This window comes from Rhinoraja longicauda, chromosome 41 (genome assembly GCF_053455715.1).
Source record: "Rhinoraja longicauda isolate Sanriku21f chromosome 41, sRhiLon1.1, whole genome shotgun sequence".
Taxonomy (NCBI): domain Eukaryota; kingdom Metazoa; phylum Chordata; class Chondrichthyes; order Rajiformes; family Arhynchobatidae; genus Rhinoraja; species Rhinoraja longicauda.
Genome location: NC_135993.1, coordinates 5,881,831 through 5,902,654, shown reverse-complemented (window position 1 = coordinate 5,902,654; position 20,824 = coordinate 5,881,831). Strand labels below are relative to the sequence as shown.

The 20,824-nt window shown below is 51.0% G+C and overlaps 1 protein-coding gene across 1 annotated transcript in view; it reads right to left on the bottom strand.

Annotated features, from left to right (window-relative positions):
* The window catches only part of LOC144611727 (RNA-binding protein Nova-1-like), a 139,254-nt gene that overhangs the window by 28,508 nt on the left and 89,922 nt on the right, over positions 1-20,824 (bottom strand). The window contains exon 3 of the mRNA XM_078430960.1: positions 16,510-16,694. Within this exon, the coding sequence (XP_078287086.1) occupies positions 16,510-16,694 (185 nt within the window). The remainder of the gene's footprint in view (positions 1-16,509; positions 16,695-20,824) is intronic.

The window sequence follows — 20,824 nt, the reverse complement described above, 5'->3', positions numbered from 1 at the left end:
GTTCCCATTCCAACCACCTTTGATACGAATCTGATTGTCTTTGCATTCTTGCTATTGAGGGCGTGCAGCATAGGTTTACTAGGTTAATTCCCGGAATGGCGGGACTGTCATATGTTGAAAGACTGGAGCGACTAGGTTTGTATAAACTGGAATTTAGAAGGATGAGAGGGGATCTTACCGAAACGTATAAGATTATTAAGGGGTTGGGCACGTTAGAGGCAGGAAACATGTTCCCAATGTTGGGGGAGACCAGAACCAGGGGCCACAGTTTAAGAATAAGGGGTAGGCCATTTAGAACAGAGATGAGGAAAAACTTTTTTAGTCAGAGAGTTGTGAATATGTGGAATTCTCTGCCTCAGAGGGCAGTGGAGGCCAATTCCCTGAATACATTCAAGAGAGAGCTGGATAGAGCTCTTAAGGATAGCAGAGTCAGGGGGTATGGGGAGAAGGCAGGAACGGGGTACTGATTGAGAATGATCAGCCATGATCACATTGAATGGCGGTGCTGGCTCGAAGGGCCGAATGGTCTACTCCTGCACCTATTGTCTATTGTCTATTGTCTATTCAGTAGAAGATTGCACTACATGGCTTCCCAGAGTGACAGGTGACCTGGTTCCTGATTTCGGACAAGAGTGCAAAAAGAGGATCATTTACTCTGCATGATCAATGGTACGTGTTTTAACTGTTTATGTTCTTCTCCACAACGTTAACTTACCCCGGGCAACTTTAGTTTAGTTTAGGAAAACAACTGCAGGTGCTGGTTAAAAAACCGAAGGTAGACGCAAAATGCTGGAGTAACTCAGCGGGTCAGGCAGCATCCCTGGAGAGAAGGAATGGGTGACGTTTCGGGTCGAGACTGATCCTAAACTCTCGACGGAGAGAGGAGGAGAACTTCTTCAAAGTTGACATATCTTGAGGAGAATTCGCAGCAGAGCGGCAAAATGTGTAGGAAAAAACTGCAGACGCTGGTTAAAGCCGAAGGTGGACACAAAATGCTGGAGTAACTCAGCGGGCCAGGCAGCATCTCGGGAGAGAAGGAATGGGTTAACTCAGATAGCCCTTGCTTACCCTCTCTATGCCCCCCCCTTCCCAGTTCTCCCACTAGTCTTCCTGTCTCCGACTACATTCTATCTTTGTCCCGCCCTCTCCCCTGACATCAGTCTGAAGAAGGGTCTCGACCCACAACGTTACCCATTCCTTCTTCTCTAACTTTAAGTAACCCTTGCTTCCTCTCTCTCTCTCTCCATTCCTCCCCACCCTAGTTCTCCGACTAATTTCACTGTCCTCCTGATTAACAATGATCCTTGATCTCAGTCGCCTTTGATCTCTCATTTCCACACCTTACACTTCCATAATCTGTCTCTCTCCCCTAACTCTCAGTCCGCAGAAGGGTCTCGACCCGAAACGTCACCCATTCCTTCTCTCCCGAGATGCTGCCTGACCCGCTGAGTTACTCCTTCATTTTGTGTCTATCTGCGATGTAAACCAGAGGAAAAGATTTCATAGGAACCTGAGGGGTAACTTTTTCACACAGAGGGTGGTGGGTGTTTGGAACGAGCTGCCAGAGGAGGTAGTTGAGGCAGAGACTATCCCAACGTTTAAGAAACAGACAGGTACATGGATAGTACAGGTACATCAGTCTGAAGAAGGGTCTTGATCCGAAACGTCACCCATTCCTTCTCTCCCGAGATGCTGCCCGACTGCTGAGTTACTCCAGCACTTTGTGAATAAATACCTTCGATTTGTACCAGCATCTGCAGTTTCTTTCTTATACTACATGGATAGGACAGGTTCGGAGGGATATGGGCCAAGCGCAGGCAGGTGGGATTAGCGTAGTTGGCTGGTGTGGGCAAGTTGGGCCGAAGGGCCTGCTTCCGTGCTGTATCACTCTACAACTCTATCTGCAGTTCCTTCTGATACACTTGTGGTCACTTAAACTTCCTTACACTCTGAAGGAGAAATCCCAGATTCCCTCTGGCTATTAAACACAAATACAAGCCAGTGCATTCTGAAGGAATCTCGGCTGGGTGTCACTGATTTGGCAGGCAAATCTATTTTCAGCTCACTGCCTTTGTTCTAAGACAATATCCAACTCTGTTTACTCTCCACAGCTTCACTTAAGTTGCTCATTTAATTCTAAGAGTGAAGGGATTTGCAAAGTGCTCATTTTGTCTCAGGATGGCCCCTGAAGTCTCGTTTTCAGCCTAGTTCATTGTGACGGGTACCGACCGAGGTACGGTGAAAGGCTTTTGCGACCTGCTAACCAGCCAGCAGGACGACTCGTTTGCACCGGCCTCTTGTTTTCACCCAACAAACAGCTAACAATGGCCTGTTTCCTTTATCATCGTCACTCTTTTGCACATCTTTCATTCATTGGTCTTTATCTCTCTACATCACCAGAAGCACAAGACGCCATTGCATGCAGATGCAGAGAAGTGTGTTAATCTCTGGCTGAACAATTTCTAATCTTGTGTTGTGGACTCGATAAGAAGATCTCTCTACATCATCGTCAATAGCTCTCGTTTCCCTTTCCCGTGACTAGTCTGAAGAAGGGTCTCGACCCGAAACGTCACCCATTCCTTCTCTCCAGAGATGCTGCCTGTCCCGCTTAGGATTGCCAACTGTCCCGTATTAGCCGGGACATCCTGTATTTTGGGCTAAATTGGTTTATCCCGTACGTGACCGCCCTTGTCCTGTATTAGGCCCGGGGAGCGCTGTAGGCCCGGACAGTGTAGGCCAGGACGGTGTAGGCCCGGACGTTGTAGGCCAGGACAGTGTAGGCCAGGACAGTGTAGGCCCGGACGCTGTGGGCCCGGACGCTGTAGGCCCGGACGCTGTAGGCCTGGACGCTGTAGGCCCGGACAGTGCAGGCCCGGACAGTGCAGGCCCGGACAGTGCAGGCCCGGACAGTGCAGGCCCGGACAGTGCAGGCCCGGACAGTGCAGGCCCGGACAGTGCAGGCCCGGACAGTGCAGGCCCGGACAGTGCAGGCCCGGACAGTGTAGCCCCGGACGGTGTAGGCCCGGTCAGTGTAGGCCCGGACGTTGTAGGCCCGGACAGTGTAGGCCAGGACAGTGTAGGCCCAGACAGTGTAGGCCCGGAGGCCCGGGTGCCACCTAATGGAGGTTGCTTAGCAACCCGCCTGCCGGCCCGGGCAGCCACCATTGGTGGAGCGGGAGCACGTGGCCGCTGGCTGGGTGAGGTCACGTGGAGCGCGGGGCGGTGACGCCACCTTGTCCCTTATTTGGGAGTGAGGAAGTTGGCAACCCTAGTCCCGCTGTTACTCCAGCATTTTGTGCCTATTAGCGGAATGACAATAAATGATCACAATCGAGCCATCCACGGTGTACAGACACATGAGAAGGGAATAACATTTAGTGCAAGATAAAGCCAGTAAATCCAATCAAAGATAGTCCGAGGGTGTCCAATGAGATAGATAGTAGTTCAGGACTACTCTCTGGTTGTGGTAGGACAGTTCAGTTGCCTGATAACAGCTGGGAAGAAACTGTCCCTGAATCTGGAGGTATGCGTTTTCACACTTCTGTACCTTTTAGGTTACAGAGAAATAAGTGGGGGAAATCGGGTTGCTGGTCCACACAGGAGACTTGGAAGCAGAAAAGCCAGACACAAAATGAGTAACTCAGCGGGACAGGCACCGTCTCTGGAGAGAAGGAATGGGTGACGTTTCGGGTCGAGACAATAGACAATAGGTGCAGGAGGAGGCCATTCGGCCCTTCGAGCCATTCAATGTGATCATGGCTGATCATCCACAATCAGTACCCCTTTCCTGCCTTCTCCCCATACCCCCTGACTCCACTGTCATTAAGAGCTCTATCTAACTCTCTCTTGAAAGCATCCAGAGAATCGGCCTCCACTGCCTTCTGAGGCTGAGAATTACAACTCTCTGAGTGAAAGAGTTTTTCCTCATCTGCGTTCTAAATGGCCTACCCCTTATTCTTAAACTGTGGCCCCTGGTTCTGGAATGATTGATGGACAACTGGTTGGTTAATGACTGTAGGTGGATGTGGTTGGAGGCCAATTCTGCTGGCGAGCTGCAGGGGGCAGTGTCGGAGCCTCCGCAACTCCCCTCCAGGTGAAGATGCTGGAATAAATTATTCAAGGATGAGCTGACAGGTTCTGCTTCAGTTGTACAAGACATCGTTGAGGCCACATCTGCAGTATTGTGTGGGAAAGAACAGCAGATGCTGCTTCAAATCAAAGATAGACCACAAAAAGCTAGAGTAAACTCAGCGGGACAGGCAGCATCCCTGGAGGGAAGGAATGGGTGACGTTTCCAGGCGAGACTGAAGTCAGAAGGGTCTCTCGACCCGAAATGTCACCCATTCCTTCTCCCCAGATTTGCTGCTTGTCCTGCTGAGTTACTCCAGCTTTTTGTGTTTATCTGCAGTATTGTGTTCAGTTGTGGTCACCCTTTATCTTGTCTCTGTAATTGTAATCACGTGTAGTCTTTGCGTTGATAGACACAAAATGCTGGAGTAACTCAGCGGGACAGGCAGCATCTCTGGAGAGAAGGAATGGGTGACGTTTCGGGTCGGGACCCTTCTTCTTCGTCTTTACGCTGACTGGATCTCACGCAACATGAAAGCTTTTTACTGTACCTCGGTACACATGACAATAAACTAAGCTATGCTAAACTAAAACCAAAACCTCCTTCATCCCTGTATCTGTACACTGTGGACGGCATTGATTGTAATCATGTATAGTCTTTCCACTGACTGGATAGCTCGCAACAAAAAAGATTTTCGCTCTACCTCGGTACACGTGACAATAAACGAAACTGTTGCAGGAAAGGTGGAGTAACTCAGAGGGTCGGGCAGCATCTCTGGAGGATAAAGCATGGGTGACGTTTGGGGTTGGGACCCTTCTTCAGACCCAAAACCGACCCGAAACGTCACCTATACCTTTTCTCCAGAGATGCTGCCTGACCCGCTGAGTTTCTTATAGAAACATATAAAATTCTTAAGGGGTTGGACAGGCTAGATGCGGGAAGATTGTTCCCGATGTTGGGGAAGTCCAGAACCAGGGGTCACAGCTTAAGGATAAGGGGGAAGTCTTTTAGGACCAAGATGAGAAAACATTTCTTCACACAGGGAGTGGTGAGTCTGTGGAATTCTCTGCCACAGAAGGTAGTTGAGGCCAGTTCATTGGCTATATTTAAGAGGGAGTTAGATGTGACCCTTGTGGCTAAAAGGATCAGGGGGTATGGAGAGAAGGCAGGTACAGGATACTGAGTTGGATGATCAGCCATGATCATATTGAATGGCGGTGCAGGCTCGAAGGGCCGAATGGCCTACTCCTGCACCTATTTTCTATGTTTCTATGAGTTACTCCAGCATTTTGCGTCTATCTTCGGTATGAACCAGCACCTGCAGTTCCTTCCTAAACTTAACGAGACCCTTCTTCAGACTGCGTTACCATTCCCGTTTGTCTTGGACTCATTCACATCCACCCTAGAGAACAGTCGGGGGACTCGTCATCAGTGGTGGCACAGCGGTAGAGTTGCTGCCTCACAGCTCCAGGGACCTGGGTTTGATCCTGACCACGGGCGTTGTCTGTACAGTGTTTGTACGTTCTCCCCATGACCTGTGCTCTGGTTTCCTCCCACACTCCAAAGACTTGTAGGTTTGTAGGTAAATTGGCTTTGGTAAAATTGTAAATTGTCCCTTGTGTGTGTGTGTGTGTTAGTAGGGTAGTGTTAATGTGCGTAGATCGCTGGTCGGCGTGGACTTGGTGGGCCGAAGAGCCTGTTTCCACGCTGTATCTCCAAACACAAAGGGTGACACATCTGAGAGAAGACTCTTCCAGCTGGGTTGGTCAAGGAGAGACAGCACCCTCGAAGGCACAGAACTAACGGGCTTCACGGAGCCACTTCAGAATAGCCAGGGCAGCAAGGGGTTAACGGGCACTGCAGGGGGTTGTGAAGTCAGGACTGAAGTTGTGTTCAGACTGACGTCGTCGTCCTTTTATATTAACATCCTGCAGCATCACCTCCTTGGAGCAGCTTGCCCTTGAGGAGAGACAAAGACATTTCCACACAGCACCCTCTCACACAGTCTCTCACACCCACACGCACACACATGCACACAGGCACAGACACGCGCACACATGTACGCGCACACACATATGCATAGACAGACACGCGCACACACTTACGCACACACATGCACACAGGAAGAGACACGCACATACGCACACACACACATGTACGCGCACACACATATGCATAGACACACGCACACACACATGCACACAGGCACAGACACACGCACATACGTGCACACAGGCACAGACACGCGCACACACACATACGCACACACACATGTACGTGTGCGCGCGCACACACATATGCATAGACAGACACGCGCACAGACACGCGCACACACACATGCACACACATGCACACAGGCTGAGACATGCGCACACACACATACACACACACATGTACGCGCACACGCGCACACACATATGCAGACAGACACGCGCACACACTCACGCGCACACATGCATACAGACACACATGCACACACACATGCTCACAGACACTCGCACACACTTGTACGCGCACATGCGCGCACACACACACACACACACACACACACACACACACAGACACACACACACAACACACACTGGAAAGGCATCAGAGCTCATTAATTTAGACGGTATCGGCTCACGATGGCCTGTGTACAGTGCCGTTTAGTTTCAGGCAGTGTTTGGATAAGATGCCTGTCTGCAGGACCTGCCTTATCACTGCCGGCAACAGCCCTTGTTGGGCACCCATCCAGCGCTAAGCCCACGATTATTCCCAGATTCTTAAATGTGGCACCTGCTCTCTAAATATAGCTCTCGCTCACAAAGGGATGTGGGGCCTGTGCTTTGTGTAAATCTATACCGCAGCAGAGGCAATCTCCGGGCAGCTCCTTGGTCTGAAGAAGGGTCTTGACCCGAAACGTCACCCATTCCTTCTCTCCAGAGATGCTGCCTGACCCGCTGAGTTACTCCAGCATTTTGTGCCTGTCCTAGGCTTAGCTTAGTTCAGTTTATTATTGTCAGTGCACCGAGGCAGAGTGAACAGCCTGTATAGGAAGGGACTGCAGATAGACACAAAATGCTGGAGTAACTCAGCGGGTCGGGCAGCATCTCTGGAGAGAAGGAATGGGTGACGTTTCAGGTCGAGACCCTTCTTCAGACTGAGAGTCGGAGGAGAGGGAAACAAGAGGTAGAGAAGGTACATGGACCAAATGTGTGAAGGATATGCAAAAAGCAATGATGATCAAGGAAAGGGAGAGCCCACAATGGTCCATTGTTGGCTGTGGGCTGGGTGATAACGAGTTATACAGACCGTGAAACTCAACAGGACGACAGTAACTAGTACAACCACTAGGGTGTGGGTGGGGCGGAGAGAGAGGGGATGCAAGGGCTACTTGAAGTTAGAGAAGTCAATGTTCATACCGCTGTGGTGTAAGGTGCCCAAGCGAAATATGAGGTGCTGTTCCTCCAATTTGCGCTGGGCCTCACACTGACAGTGGAGGAGGCCCAGGACAGAAAGGTCAGTGTGGGAGTGGGAGGGGCAACTGGGAGATTTATATGGTTGCATCGTAAGCCCCTGCATCGTTTGTCCAACTAAAGGTGCCAATATTGTTCTAGGGCGGCACGGTGGCGCAGCGGTACAGTTGCTGCCTTACAGCGAATGCAGCGCCGGAGACCCGGGTTCGATCCCGACTACGGGCGCTGCCCGGAAGGAGTCTGTACGTTCTCCCCGTGACCTGCGTGGGTTATCTCCGAGATCTTCGGTTTCCTCCCACACTCCAAAGACGTGCAGGTTTGTAGGTTAATTGGCTTGGTATAAATGTAAAAAGTGTCCCTAGTGTGTGTGTGTAGGGTGGTGTTAGCGTGCGGGGATCGCTGGTCGGCGTGGACCCGGTGGGCCGAAAGGGCCTGTTTCCGCGCTGTATCTCCAAACTAAACTAAACTGATGAAGTGAAGGGAAGTGCGTCTTTACCGCTTTATCTACCTTCATAAGTTCATAAGTGACAGGTGCAGAATTAGCCCCCTATGGCCCAATGGCCCTCGCCATTCAATCGTGGCTGGTCTATCTCTCCCACTCAACCCCACTCTCCTGCCTTCTCCCCACAACCCCTGACACCCGCACACGTTGGGAATCCTGCTCTCCTGGGGTGTAAGTTGCCCTAGCAAAATATGAGGTGCTGTTCCTCCAATTTGCCCAGACGGCGCCCGTAGTCGGGATGGAACCCGGGTCTCCGGCGCTGTGAGGCAGCAACTCTACCGCCGCGCCGCCCTGAAATTCTAGTGCTACTTTCTTCCTGATGTGGAGTGAAGGTGCCCCACTGTGGGTGGGGGGGGGGGGGTCGAGATGGGGGTCGGGGGGGTCGGGGGGGGTCGGAGAGGGCGCGCAGACAGCAGGCTGCACAGCTCGTTTTGTTCGAGGACGCAGGCAGCCTTGCAGCTGCTCGTAGCTCCTGCCTAATTGGATCGATGGCTGGCTGGCGAACAGCACAGAGGCCCCGGCCATGATTGATGGCGGGCAGAGCGCAATAACTGCAGCGTTGCATTCACACGAGGCGGGGGGGGGGGGGGGGGGGGGGGTGCGGGGGGGGGCTGCAGGAGAGTTTCCACCGATGACCAGAGGCCGCAGCCTCGGAATTAAAGGACGTTCCTTTGGGAAGGAGACGAGGAGGAATTTATTTAGTCAGAGGTGGGGCGAATCTGTGGAACTCATTGCCGCAGAGGGCTGTGGAGGCCAAGTCAGTGGATATTTTACGGCAGAGATAGATAGATTCTTGATTAGTATATGGGTGTCGGGGTTATGGGGAGAAGGCAGGAGAATGGGGTTAGGAGGGAGAGATAGATCGAATGGCGGCGTAGACGTGATGGGCCGAATGGCCTCATTCTGCTCCTAGAACTTATGACCTCATGAGAGGGTGGGGAAGATATTGGCCAACCACCCCATAACCCCCATTGTGTCTGAAGAAGGGTCTCGACCCAAAACGTCTCCCATTGCCTCTCTCCAGAGATGATGCCTGACCCGCTGAATTACTCCAGCTTTTTTTGTGCCTATCCTCGATGCGAACCAGCATCTACAGTTCCATGATGCCCCCATGCCAACAGACTTGTCTGTGCTTTGTTGTGAGAAGCTGGTGCCAAATTAAAGCAACACCCAGCCATTAACAAGCTTCTCTGGAAAGTTCTTCTGGAGGAGATAGTTGAGGCAGATACTATCCCAACGTTTAAGAAACATTTAGACAGGTGCAGGTTCAGAGGGACATGGGCCAAAGGCAGGCAGGCAGGTGGGACCAGTGCAGATGGGACAAGTTGGTTGGCGTGGGCAAGTTGGGCCAAAGGACTTATTTACATGTTAAATGACTAATAGTAAGGAAATAACAGCAAACTACTGATGGCAAGGACAAGCTTAAAACGTTAGCATTAACCATTGTGGAGTAGAAAAGCTTTGCGACAGAAATCTTTCTTAAAACTACAGATACTGGTCGTCTAAAATGGAAACAGAAAGTGCAGGGAACACACAGTAAGTCAGGCAGCATCTGTAACTGTAGAAACAAGGATCTGCAGATGCTAGTTTACAAAACAAAGTCCCCAGTGTGTGTAGCATAGTGCTAGTGTACCGGGATCGCTGGTCGGCAAGGACTCGGTGGGCCGAAGGGCCTGGTTCCACACTGTATCTCTAAAGTCTAAAGATAGTGCTAGTGTGTGGGGTGATCGCTGGTCAGCACGGACTCGGTGGGCCAAAGGGCCTGGTTCCACACTGTATCTCTGAACTTAACTTCATCAGTAAACTTCAATACATTCAAAACTCCGCTGCCCTTCTACTCACCCACACCCCGATCCGTGACCATATCACTCCCGTCCTTTACAAACTCCACTGGCTCCCCATCCCCCAGAGAATCCAGTACAAAATCCTCCTCATGACCTACAAAGCCCTCCATAACCTGGCCCCATCCTACCTGACCGACCTCCTCCACAGGCACATTCCCACCTGCACCCTCCGCTCTGCTGCTGCCAATCTCCTATCCCCCCACATCCAGACCAAACTCAGATCCTGGGGGGACAGGGCTTTCTCCATCGCTGCTCCCACCCTATGGAACTCACTACCTCAAACCGTCAGAGACTCCTCCTCACTCACCACATTCAAAACATCACTGAAGTCTCACCTGTTCAGCACTGCCTTCAACCACTGAAGGTCACCTCACCTTCTGTCTCCTTTCTCTGTTCGTTTACTTATTTATCTATTTATTCACTTCCCTATGTTCTCTAAATCCCTGTAAAGCGTCTTTGAGTGTATGAAAAGCGCTATATAAATGTAATGTATTATTATTATTATTATTATTAACTAAAACTAAATTGGAGCAAGCTAAATATCCTACGAGGATAATGGCCTCTTCCTGTGTCGGCAGGAAGTGGGCCACATGGATGTTGGGACTGGGGTCAGGAGAAGATGATGGGGCCCTGAGGAAATGACGCACCCGAGAGGAAAACAGGGGACCAGGAAGCAGGAGCAGGAAGTCATAGACAGATGGTTGAATCACTCCAGATTGTAACATTTCAGTTCCATTGGACCTGCCTGGCGGCGCGGTGGCGCAGCGGTAGAGTTGCTGCCTTACAGCGCTTTTAGTGCCAGAGACCCGGGTTCGATCCTGACTACGGGTGCTGTCTGTGCGGAGTTTGTACGCTCTCCCCGTGACCTGCGTGGGTTTTCTCCGATTTCCTCCCACACTCCAAAGACGTACAGGTTTGTAGATTAATTGGCTTGGTATAAATGTAAATTGTCCCTTGTGTGTGTGTGTGTGTGTGTGTGTGTGTGTGTGTGTGTGTGTGTGTGTGTAGGATGGTGTTAATGTGCGGGGATCGCTGATCGGCCCGGATTCGATGGGCCGAAGGGCCCGTTTCCTTTCTGTATCTCTAAACTAAACTGAATGAACAAGGAAAATGAAGTCTGAAGAAGGGTCTCGACCCGAAACGTCACCCATTCCTTCTCTCCAGAGATGCTGCCTGACCTGCTGAGTTACTCCACCATTTGGTGTCTATCTTCGATTGAAACCAGCATCTGCAGTTCTTTCCTACACAAGGAAAATGAGCTAGTGGGTTCACCAACCTTGCTAACTTTCAACTCAGGCCAGGAGGCCGACATTGTTAAATTGTTATCTGCGCAGTGGACTTGAGTCATTTTCATTCCCTGTTAAAAGTTTGCAACAACCCACTCTTGATCAGGCCACAACACCCATCGATCCAAAGTTGCATCCTGCCCTGGTTCAACAATTCCAACATACAGGAACGATAGATAATTACAGAGTGGTGTACACTGCCCGCTCCATCACAGGTAGGGTTGCCAACTGTCCCGTATTAGCCGGGACATCCCGTATTTTGGGCTAAATTGGTTTGTCCCGTACGGGACCGCCCTTGTCCCGTATTAGGCCTGGGGGGCGCTATCGGCCCGGTCTCTGTAGGCCCTGACACTGTAGGCCCGGACACCGTAGGCCAGGGGGCCGCTGTATGCTCTGACACTGTAGGCACGGACACCGTAGGCCAGGGGGCCGCTGTAGGCCCTGACACTGTAGGCACGGACACCGTAGGCCAGGGGGCCGCTGTAGGCCCGGACACTGTAGGCCCGGACACTGTAGGCCCGGACACTGTAGGCCAGGGGGCTGCTGTAGGCCCGGACACTGTAGGCCCGGACACTGTAGGCCCGGACACTGTAGGCCCGGACACAGTAGGCCCGGACACAGTAGGCCCCGACACTGTAGGCCCAGACACTGTAGGCCCGGACACTGTAGGCCCGGACACTGTAGGCCCGGACACAGTAGGCCCGGACACTGTAGGCCCAGACACTGTAGGCCCGGACACTGTAGGCCCGGACACTGTAGGCCCTGACACTGTAGGCCCGGACACTGTAGGCCCGGACACTGTAGGCCCAGATGCTGTAGGCCCAGACACTGTAGGCCCAGACACTGTAGACCCAGACACCGTAGGCCTGGGGGCCGCAGTAGGCCCGGACACTGTAGGCCCGGACACTGTAGGCCCGGACACTGTAGGCCCGGACACTGTAGGCCCGGACACTGTAGGCCCAGACACTGTAGGCCAGGGGGCCGCTGTAGGCCCGGATACTGTAGGCCCGGACACTGTAGGCCCGGACACTGTAGGCCCGGACACTGTAGGCCCGGACACTGTAGGCCCGGACACAGTAGGCCCAGACACTGTAGGTCCAGACACTGTAGGCCCAGACACAGTAGGCCCAGACACTGTAGGCCCAGACACTGTAGGCCCAGACACCATAGGCCCGGGGGCCGCAGTAGGCCTGGATGCCCGGGGTGCTGCCTAACGGAGGTCGCTTAGCAACCAGCCTCCCAGCCCGGGCAGCCGCCATTGGTGGAGCGGGAGCACGCGGCCGCTGGCTGGGTGAGGTCACGTGGGACGCGGGGCGGTGATGTCACCTTTTGTCAGGTCACCCCGTGAAAGTTGGCACCCCGAATCACGGGTACTGACCTCCCCACCTTCAAAGGGATGTACAGGGGGCACTGCCTCAAAAAGGCAGCCAGCATCATCAGAGACCCACACCACCCTGGTCACGCTCTGATTTCACTCCTGCCATCAGGATGAAGGTATAGGTGTCTAAAAAGAAGGGTCTCGACCCTAAACGTCACCTATTCCTTTTCTCCAGAGATGCTGTCTGACCCCACTGAGTCACCCCAGCTTTTTGGGTCTACCTAGGGTAAAAACCGTGACCACCAGGTTCAAGAATAGCTTCATTTCCAACACCAAGACTGGAGCGACTAGGCTTGTATACACTGGAATTTAGAAGGATGAGAGGAGATCTTATCGAAACGTTTCAGATTATTAAGGGGTTGGACACGTTAGAGGCAGGAAACATGTTCCAAATGTTGGGGGAGTCCAGAACAAGGGGCCACAGTTTAAGAATAAGGGGGAGGCCATTTAGAACTGAGGTGAGGAAAAACTTTTTCAGTCAGAGAGTTGTAAATCTGTGGAATTCTCTGCCTCAGAAGGCAGTGGAGGCCAATTCTCTGAATGCTCTCAAGAGAGAGATGGATAGAGCTCTTAAGGATAGCGGAGTCAGGGGGTATGGGGAGAAGGCAGGAACGGGGTACTGATTGAGAATGTTCAGCCATGATCACATTGAATGGCGGTGCTGGCTCGAAGGGCCGAATGGCCTCCTCCTGCACCTATTGTCTATTGTCTATTGTCTATAAGGAGAGAATTCTTTGCTCAATAAATGCTTACACAACAAAGCTATGGAGGGTCAATTATTGATTGCATTCAAACCAGAGATTAATTAATATGTTTCTGGAGAAAGATAGTTCTGCCGTAATGCGATAATTGAGTTCTTTGTGTTGAAAAAAATCAAATTGTAAAAACAATTGCAGGATATGGGGATTCAGAGTCGTGATAACAAAGTCTTGTTTCCAACAGAATTTTCAATGGAAAGGTCTTTTTAATTGCTGTAAGTTTTATTTTGTTACTGCAAGCTCAAGGTACCAAAGGCTTTATGTTACATATGTAAGAAAAATAATTGCAGATGCTGGTTTAAATCGAAGGTAGACATAAACTGCTGGAGTAACTCAGCAGGTCAGGCAGCATCTCAGGAGAGAAGGAATGGGTGACGTTTCGGGTCGAGACCCTTCTTCAGACTGTATGTTACATTGTTGAAACAAGGAACTGCAGATACTGGTTCACATAAAAGGACACAGAGTACTGGAGTAACTCAGCAGGTCAGGCAGCATCTCGGGAGAACGTGGATTTGTGACATTTTGGGTTGGGACTCTTCTTCAGTTTGAAGAAGGGTCTTGACCCAAAACGTCACCTATTCCTTTTTCTCCATGGATGCTGTCTGAACCGCTGAGTTACTCCAGCATTTTGTGTCTGCCTCCTCGACACTGTCCGGGCCTACAGTGTCTGGGCCTACAGTGTCAGGGCCTACAGCGGCCCCCTGGTCTACGGTGTCCGGCCCTACAGTGTCAGGGCCTACAGCGGCCCCCTGGTCTACGGTGTCCGGGCCTACAGTGTCCGGGCCTACAGTGTCCAGGCCTACAGTGTCCAGGCCTACAGTGTCCGGGCCTACAGTGTCAGGGCCTACAGCGGACCCCTGGCCAACGGTGTCCGGCCCTACAATGTCAGGGCCTACAGCAGCCCCCTGGCCTACGGTGTCCGGGCCTACAGTATCAGGGCCTACAGTGTCAGGGCCTACAGTGTCAGGGCCTACAGAGTCCGGGCCAATAGCGCCCTCCAGGCCTTGTGTCTGCGTCACAGAAGATTGTTACTGTGTTTGATCAGGTCTCATTGCAATGGGACCGAATGCCAATGGCCACCTACGGTGAAACTGACAGACCGTGTGCCAAGGATACCATAGTGTTTGTTTGCAGCAGAGAGGTTACATGTAAACAGTTTTTCCTCCCTGACAGTTTATTTCCCCAAGACAGCTTTTTCTCTGTTTCTCAATTTCCAAGGTAACTTTCAAGTGGTCCTCTATTTCCCGATCACAATCACATTACAACCAAAATAGTGTTCCCAAACTCATCAATTACATTATATCCTGTTAATGTCATGGAAACAGGCATTTTCGCAGAACAACTTGAAGGGCGGCACGGTGGCGCAGCAGTAGAGTTGCTGCCTTACAGCGCCAGAGATCCAGGTTCGATCCTGACTACGGGAGCTGTCTGTACGGAGTTTGCACGTTCTCCACCTGTTCCTAGAATCCCTAGAATCTTCTAATACAGATTTAAATTAGTTGGGAGATACAGCGCGGAAACAGGCCCTTCGGCCCACCGGGTCCACACCGACCAGCGATCCCCGCACATTAACACTATCCTACACACTCGAGGGACAATTCTTTTTACATTTATATCAAGCCAATTAACCTACAATGTAGGTCTTTTGGAGTGTGGGGGGAAACCAAAGATCTAGGAGAAAACCCTCACAGGACACGGGGAGAACGTACAAACTCCGTACAGACAGCACCCGTAGTCAGGATCGAACCTGGATCTCTGGCGCTGTGAGGCAGCAACTTTACCGCTGCGCCACCGTGCCTCTTTGTTAATGAAGATGTACAGTGGTGGATGTTCTGGTATCGGTTTAAGAGGGAGACGAGAAAGGGGAATCCAACAATTCTACCCGGAGTCCGTACCCTGTGGTGGTTTCAATCAACACAAATCTTAGACAGACACAAAATACTGGAGTAACTCAGCGGGTCAGGCAGCATCTCCGGAGAAAAGGAATAGGTGACATTTTGGGACGATATTCTGAACTACTATCTACCTCACTGGAGACCCTCAGATCATTGTTGTTCAGACTTTGCTGGCTTTACCTTGCACTGAATGTTATTCCCTTATCACGTGTCTGTATACTGTGGACGGCTCGATTGTAATCATGTATTGTCTTTCCGCTGACTGCATACCACGCAACAAAAGCTGTTCACTGCACCTCGGAACACGTGACAACAAACTAAACTGAAGCATTGTTTTCAACGGAAGCCAATTAACTGAGGAAGGGTCTCGACCCGAAACGTCACCAATTCCTTTTCTAAACCTACTGAAAGGCCTGGATAGTGTGGACGCAGAGAGGACGTTTCCACTAGTGGGAGAGTCTAGGACCAGAGGGCACAGCCTCAGAATTAAAGGATGTCCCTTTAGAAATGAGACGAGGAGGGATTTCTTTAGTCAGAGGGTGGCGAATCTGTGGAATTCATTGCCACAGAAGGCTGTGGGGTCATTGGATATTTTTAAGGTGGAGACTGACAGATTCTTGATTAGTACGAGTGTCAGGGGTTATGGGGAGATGGGGTTGAGAGAGAAAGAGATAGATCAGCCATGATTGAATGGCTGAGTAGACTTGATGGGCTGAATGGCCTATTTTTTGTCTTCACTATATTAACTTGTTAACTTTATTTATATGCTGTAACTGTAATTCTTTTTTGTGCACAATCCGCAGGCATTGCCACTTTCATTTCACTGCACATCGTGTGTGTGTATGTGACAAATAAACTTGACTTGACTATCATCATATCATATCATATATATACAGCCGGAAACAGGCCTTTTCGGCCCACCAAGTCCGTGCCGCCCAGCGATCCCCGCACATTAACACTATCCTACAGCCACTAGGGACAATTTTTACATTTACCCAGCCAATTAACCTACATACCTGTACGTCTTTGGAGTGTGGGAGCAAACCGAAGATCTCGGAGAAAACCCACGCAGGTCACGGGGAGAACGTACAAACTCCTTACAGTGCAGCACCCGTAGTCAGGATCGAACCTGAGTCTCCGGCGCTGCATTCACTGTAAAGCAGCAACTCTACCGCTGCGCTACCGTGCCGACTAGAACATACAACTGGGTGGGTGGAGGAGATATAAGCCAACACCCCCCACGACCCCCATTGGCCAACCCGCTGAGCTATTGCAGCATTTAGTGTGTATCTCCGGTGTGGAACGGCGTCTGGAGTTGCGTCCGGCACAGCTCTTACTTGCTTGACCCGGTCGGGGTTGACGTTGGTCTGGGGTTGGAGGATGTTGACCGGCTCCGCCTTGCCCACGTTCTGCGGCATCTCCCGGACCTTCTCGGCGATGAAGTCATGGACGGCGTTCAAGGCATCCACCGTCCCCTGGATCAGGCAGACCCGCTCGGTGGTACCTGCGGGCGCAAGGAAGGAAGGAAGGGTCACTCTCATGACTCATCTCTACGGAGCAGAAGGTTCCAGGTGCCGGCGTGGATTCACCTTGGCCTTCACAGTGACCCCAGCTACTTGCTGCCTCGACAAGGCCGAGCAGCAGAATCAAGGACCAGTCTCGTCACGGTCACTCCCTCTTCTCCCCTCTACCCTCCAGGCAAGGCATCAGTGTGCTGGGCTGAAGGACAATAGACAATAGGTGCAGGAGGAGGCCATTTGGCCCTTCGAGCCAGCACCACCATTCAATGTGATAATGGCCTACTCCTGCACCTTTTTTTCTATGTGGCCGAGCACTTCAACTCCCCTCCCATTCCCACCTTTCTGTCATGGGCCTCCTCCAGTGCCATAGTGAGGCCCACCGCAAATTGGAGGAACAGCACCTCATATTTTGCCTGGGCAGCTTGCAGCCCAGCGGTACGAACATTGACTTCTCTAACCTTAGATAGTTCCACTGTCCCTCTCTTCCTCTCCCCCTTCCCAGTTCTCCCTCTATCTTCCTGTCTCCACCTATATCCTTCCTTTGTCCCGCCCCCCCCCCCCCGACATCAGTCTGAAGAAAGGTCTCGACCCGAAACGTCACCCATTCCCTCTCTCCCGAGATGCTGCCTGACCCGCTGAGTTACTCCAGCATTTTGTGAATAAATACCTTCGATTTACTTCTATGTTTCTAAGAGGTACAGAAGTGTGAGCACGCACACCTCCAGATTCAGGGACAGTTTCTTCCCAGCTGTTATCAGGCAACTGAACCGTCCTCTCACCAACTGGAGAGCGGTCCTGACCTCCCAAGAGGAAGTAGATTGAACTTTATTGCCTTCCATCACAGTGAGGAATGTGGTGTATGTTTATGTTAGCTTTTATGTGGTTGTGTGTCTTGTTGCTTTTCACTTAGTATGGCTGTATGGGTAACTCAAATGTCACTGTACCGTAATTGGTACATGTGACAATAAACTGATGTTGAAACCTTGAATCTCATTGAAGACCCTCGGATTTATATCTTTAATCTTGCACTAAATATCGTGTATCTGTGCACGGTGGACGGCTCGATTGTAGTCGTGTACAGACTTTCCGCTGACCGGTCAGCACGCATCAAAAAGCTTTTCACTGTACCTCAGTACACCTGACAATAAACTAAACAGAAAGGAAGTCGTGATGAGGCATAATGGAGTAGTAAAGGCTGTATTTGGAGTAGTGTGTGCAGTTCTGGTCGCCCCCCCCCCCCCCCCCCCCCCCCCATTACAGGAAGGATGTAGAAGCTTTGGAGAGGATGCAGAGGAGGTTTACCAGGATGTTGCCCGGATTAGAGGGCACTAGCTCCAGGGAGAGGTTAGACAAACTTAAAAAAAAAAAAAATTCTACAGCTTCGGATGTTGAGGGAAGACTAGCTGGAAGTATCTAAAATTATGAGGAGATTAGATAGGGTAGACAGTCAGAACCTTTTCCCCAGGGTGTAGATGTCAAAGACTAGAGAGCATAGCTTTAAAGTGAGAGGGACAATGTTTAAAGGAGATGTGTGCGGGCCACGTTTCTTTTACACAGAGGGTGGTGGGTGTCTGGAACACGCTGCCAGTGGTGGTGGTGGAGGCAGATACGATAGTGGTGTATAAGAGGCGTGGATATGCAGGGAATGAAGGGATATGGTTCCAAGATGGCGCCCAACCCAGGCGACCATTTGCGTTCCAGCCGCAGAAGCAGGTCTACAATCGCACATTAAAATCGCTCCACACTCTTAAATCTCTCCGTGCACTGTAAATGGTTCGATTGTAATCGTGTATTGTCTTTCTGTCGACTGGACAGCACGCAACAAAAGCTTTTCACTGTACACACGACAATAAACTGAACTGGATTACGCACAGGCAGAGCAGATTAGTTTAATTTAGCATCATGTTCGGCAGGGACATTGTGGGCCGAAGGGCCTGTTCCTGTGCTGTACTGTTTCACAGAGGGTTGCCAACTGTCCCGTATTATCCAGGATATCCTATATATTGGGCTAAATTGGTTTGTCCCGTACGGGACCGCCCTTGTTCCCTATTAGGCCCAGGGGGCGCTGTAGGCCCGGACACTGTAGGCCCGGGAGCCGCTGTAGGCCCAGACAGTGTAGGCCCAGAGGCCCCGGTGCCGCCTAACGGAGGTTGCCTAGCAACCCACCTCCCGGCCCGGGCGGCCGCCATTGGTGGAGCGGGAGCACGTGGCCGCTGGCTGGGTGAGGTTCACGTGGGGCGCGGGGCGGTGACGTCACCTTGTCCCGTATTTGGGAGTGAGAAAGTTCCACAAGACCATCTATGGTGAGCGTTGGGAAACAGACTGGGACTGGAATTCAATCAACGTGACTGGCCTGGGGTCTCAGGAGACGACTGAGGCAGTGGGACGTCCAACACTGGCCCAGGTTCATCAGCCTCAGCCTCAGTGTTAGCACTGGGAGTGCGGCCAAGTTCAACAGCCGAGGCTGACAGTTTACTTTAGTTTAATTTAGAGATACAGTGAGGAACTGAGGTGACCCTTCGGCCCACCGGGTCCGTGCCGACCAGCCATCTGATCCCGCGCACTAACACGCTAACAGGGCGGCACGGTGGCGCAGCGGTAGATTCACTGCCTTACAGCGAACGCAGCGCCGGAGACCCGGGTTTGATCCCGACTACGGGCGCTGTCTGTACGGAGTTTGTACGTTCTCCCAGTGACCTGCGTGGGATTTCTCCGAGATCTTCGGTTTCCTCCCACACTCCAAAGACGCACAGGTTTGTAGGTTAATTGGCTTGGTAAAGGTAGAAATTGTCCCTAGTGGGTGTAGGATGGTGTTAATGTGCGGGGATCGCTGGGCGGCACGGACCCGGTGGGCCGACAGAGCCTGTTTCCGTGCTGTATCTCTAAAGTAAACTACCCTAGGGACAATTTGCAATGTTTTACCGAATCCAATTGACCTACACACCTGTACGTCTTTGGAGTGTGGGAGGAAACCAGAGATCACGGAGAAAACCCACACAGGTCACAGGGAGAACGTACAAACCCCGTACAGACAGCAGCTGTGATCAGGATCGAACCCGGGTCACAGTCATTGTCACTTGGGCTTTCACTGCCTGATGCCACAGTGAACAAGAAGGTACAAACTCCCTTGGCTAATCTGGGCAGCCTGACTGTTGCATGTAAAGGACTGGTCCAGGTCATACAAAGACAGAGACACGCTCACACACACACACACATAAGAACACACACACGAACACACACACACACGAACACACACACACACACAAACATAAGAACACACACACACACAAACATAAGAACACACACACACACACACATACACACACACACATAACACACACACACATGCACACACATACAAACATAAGAACACACACACACAAACATAACACACACACACACACATACAAACATAAGAACACACACACACACACATACAAACATAAGAACACACACACACACACACACACATACAAACATAACACACACACAAATAATTACACAAACACACAGACAGAAATACATGCATGCAGAGACACAAAATACACACACGCAAAGAAATATACACATACTGTACATACACAGATATATACACACAGAGGAATATACACACACTCACACCATGAAACACAGAAATATACACATGCACACACAAATATACGCACACACCGAAATACACACACACACACACACACACACACACAGAAATATACACAGGCACACACAAATATACACAAGCATAAACCCAAACGCACAGATACATACAATAAACATGCCTATAAATAGAACTGAAGGCAATGTGCTGGAGGAACTCAGCGGGTCAGGCAGCATCCGTGGCGGGAAATGGACAAACCACATTTCGAGTTGGGACCCTACTTCAGAGTCTGAAGAAAAGTCCCGACCCAAAATGTCGCCTTTTCATTTCTTCCACAGATGCTGCCTGGCCCGCTGAGTTCCTCCAGCACTCTGTCTTTTGCTCAAGATTTCAGCATCTGCAGTTCCATGTGTCTCCATGTGCAAATAAATGTGCACATATTGACACATATACCCACATGGTATATACGCACACAAAAGGGTGTACACAATTGTGTGTGTAAACGCATGACCACATACT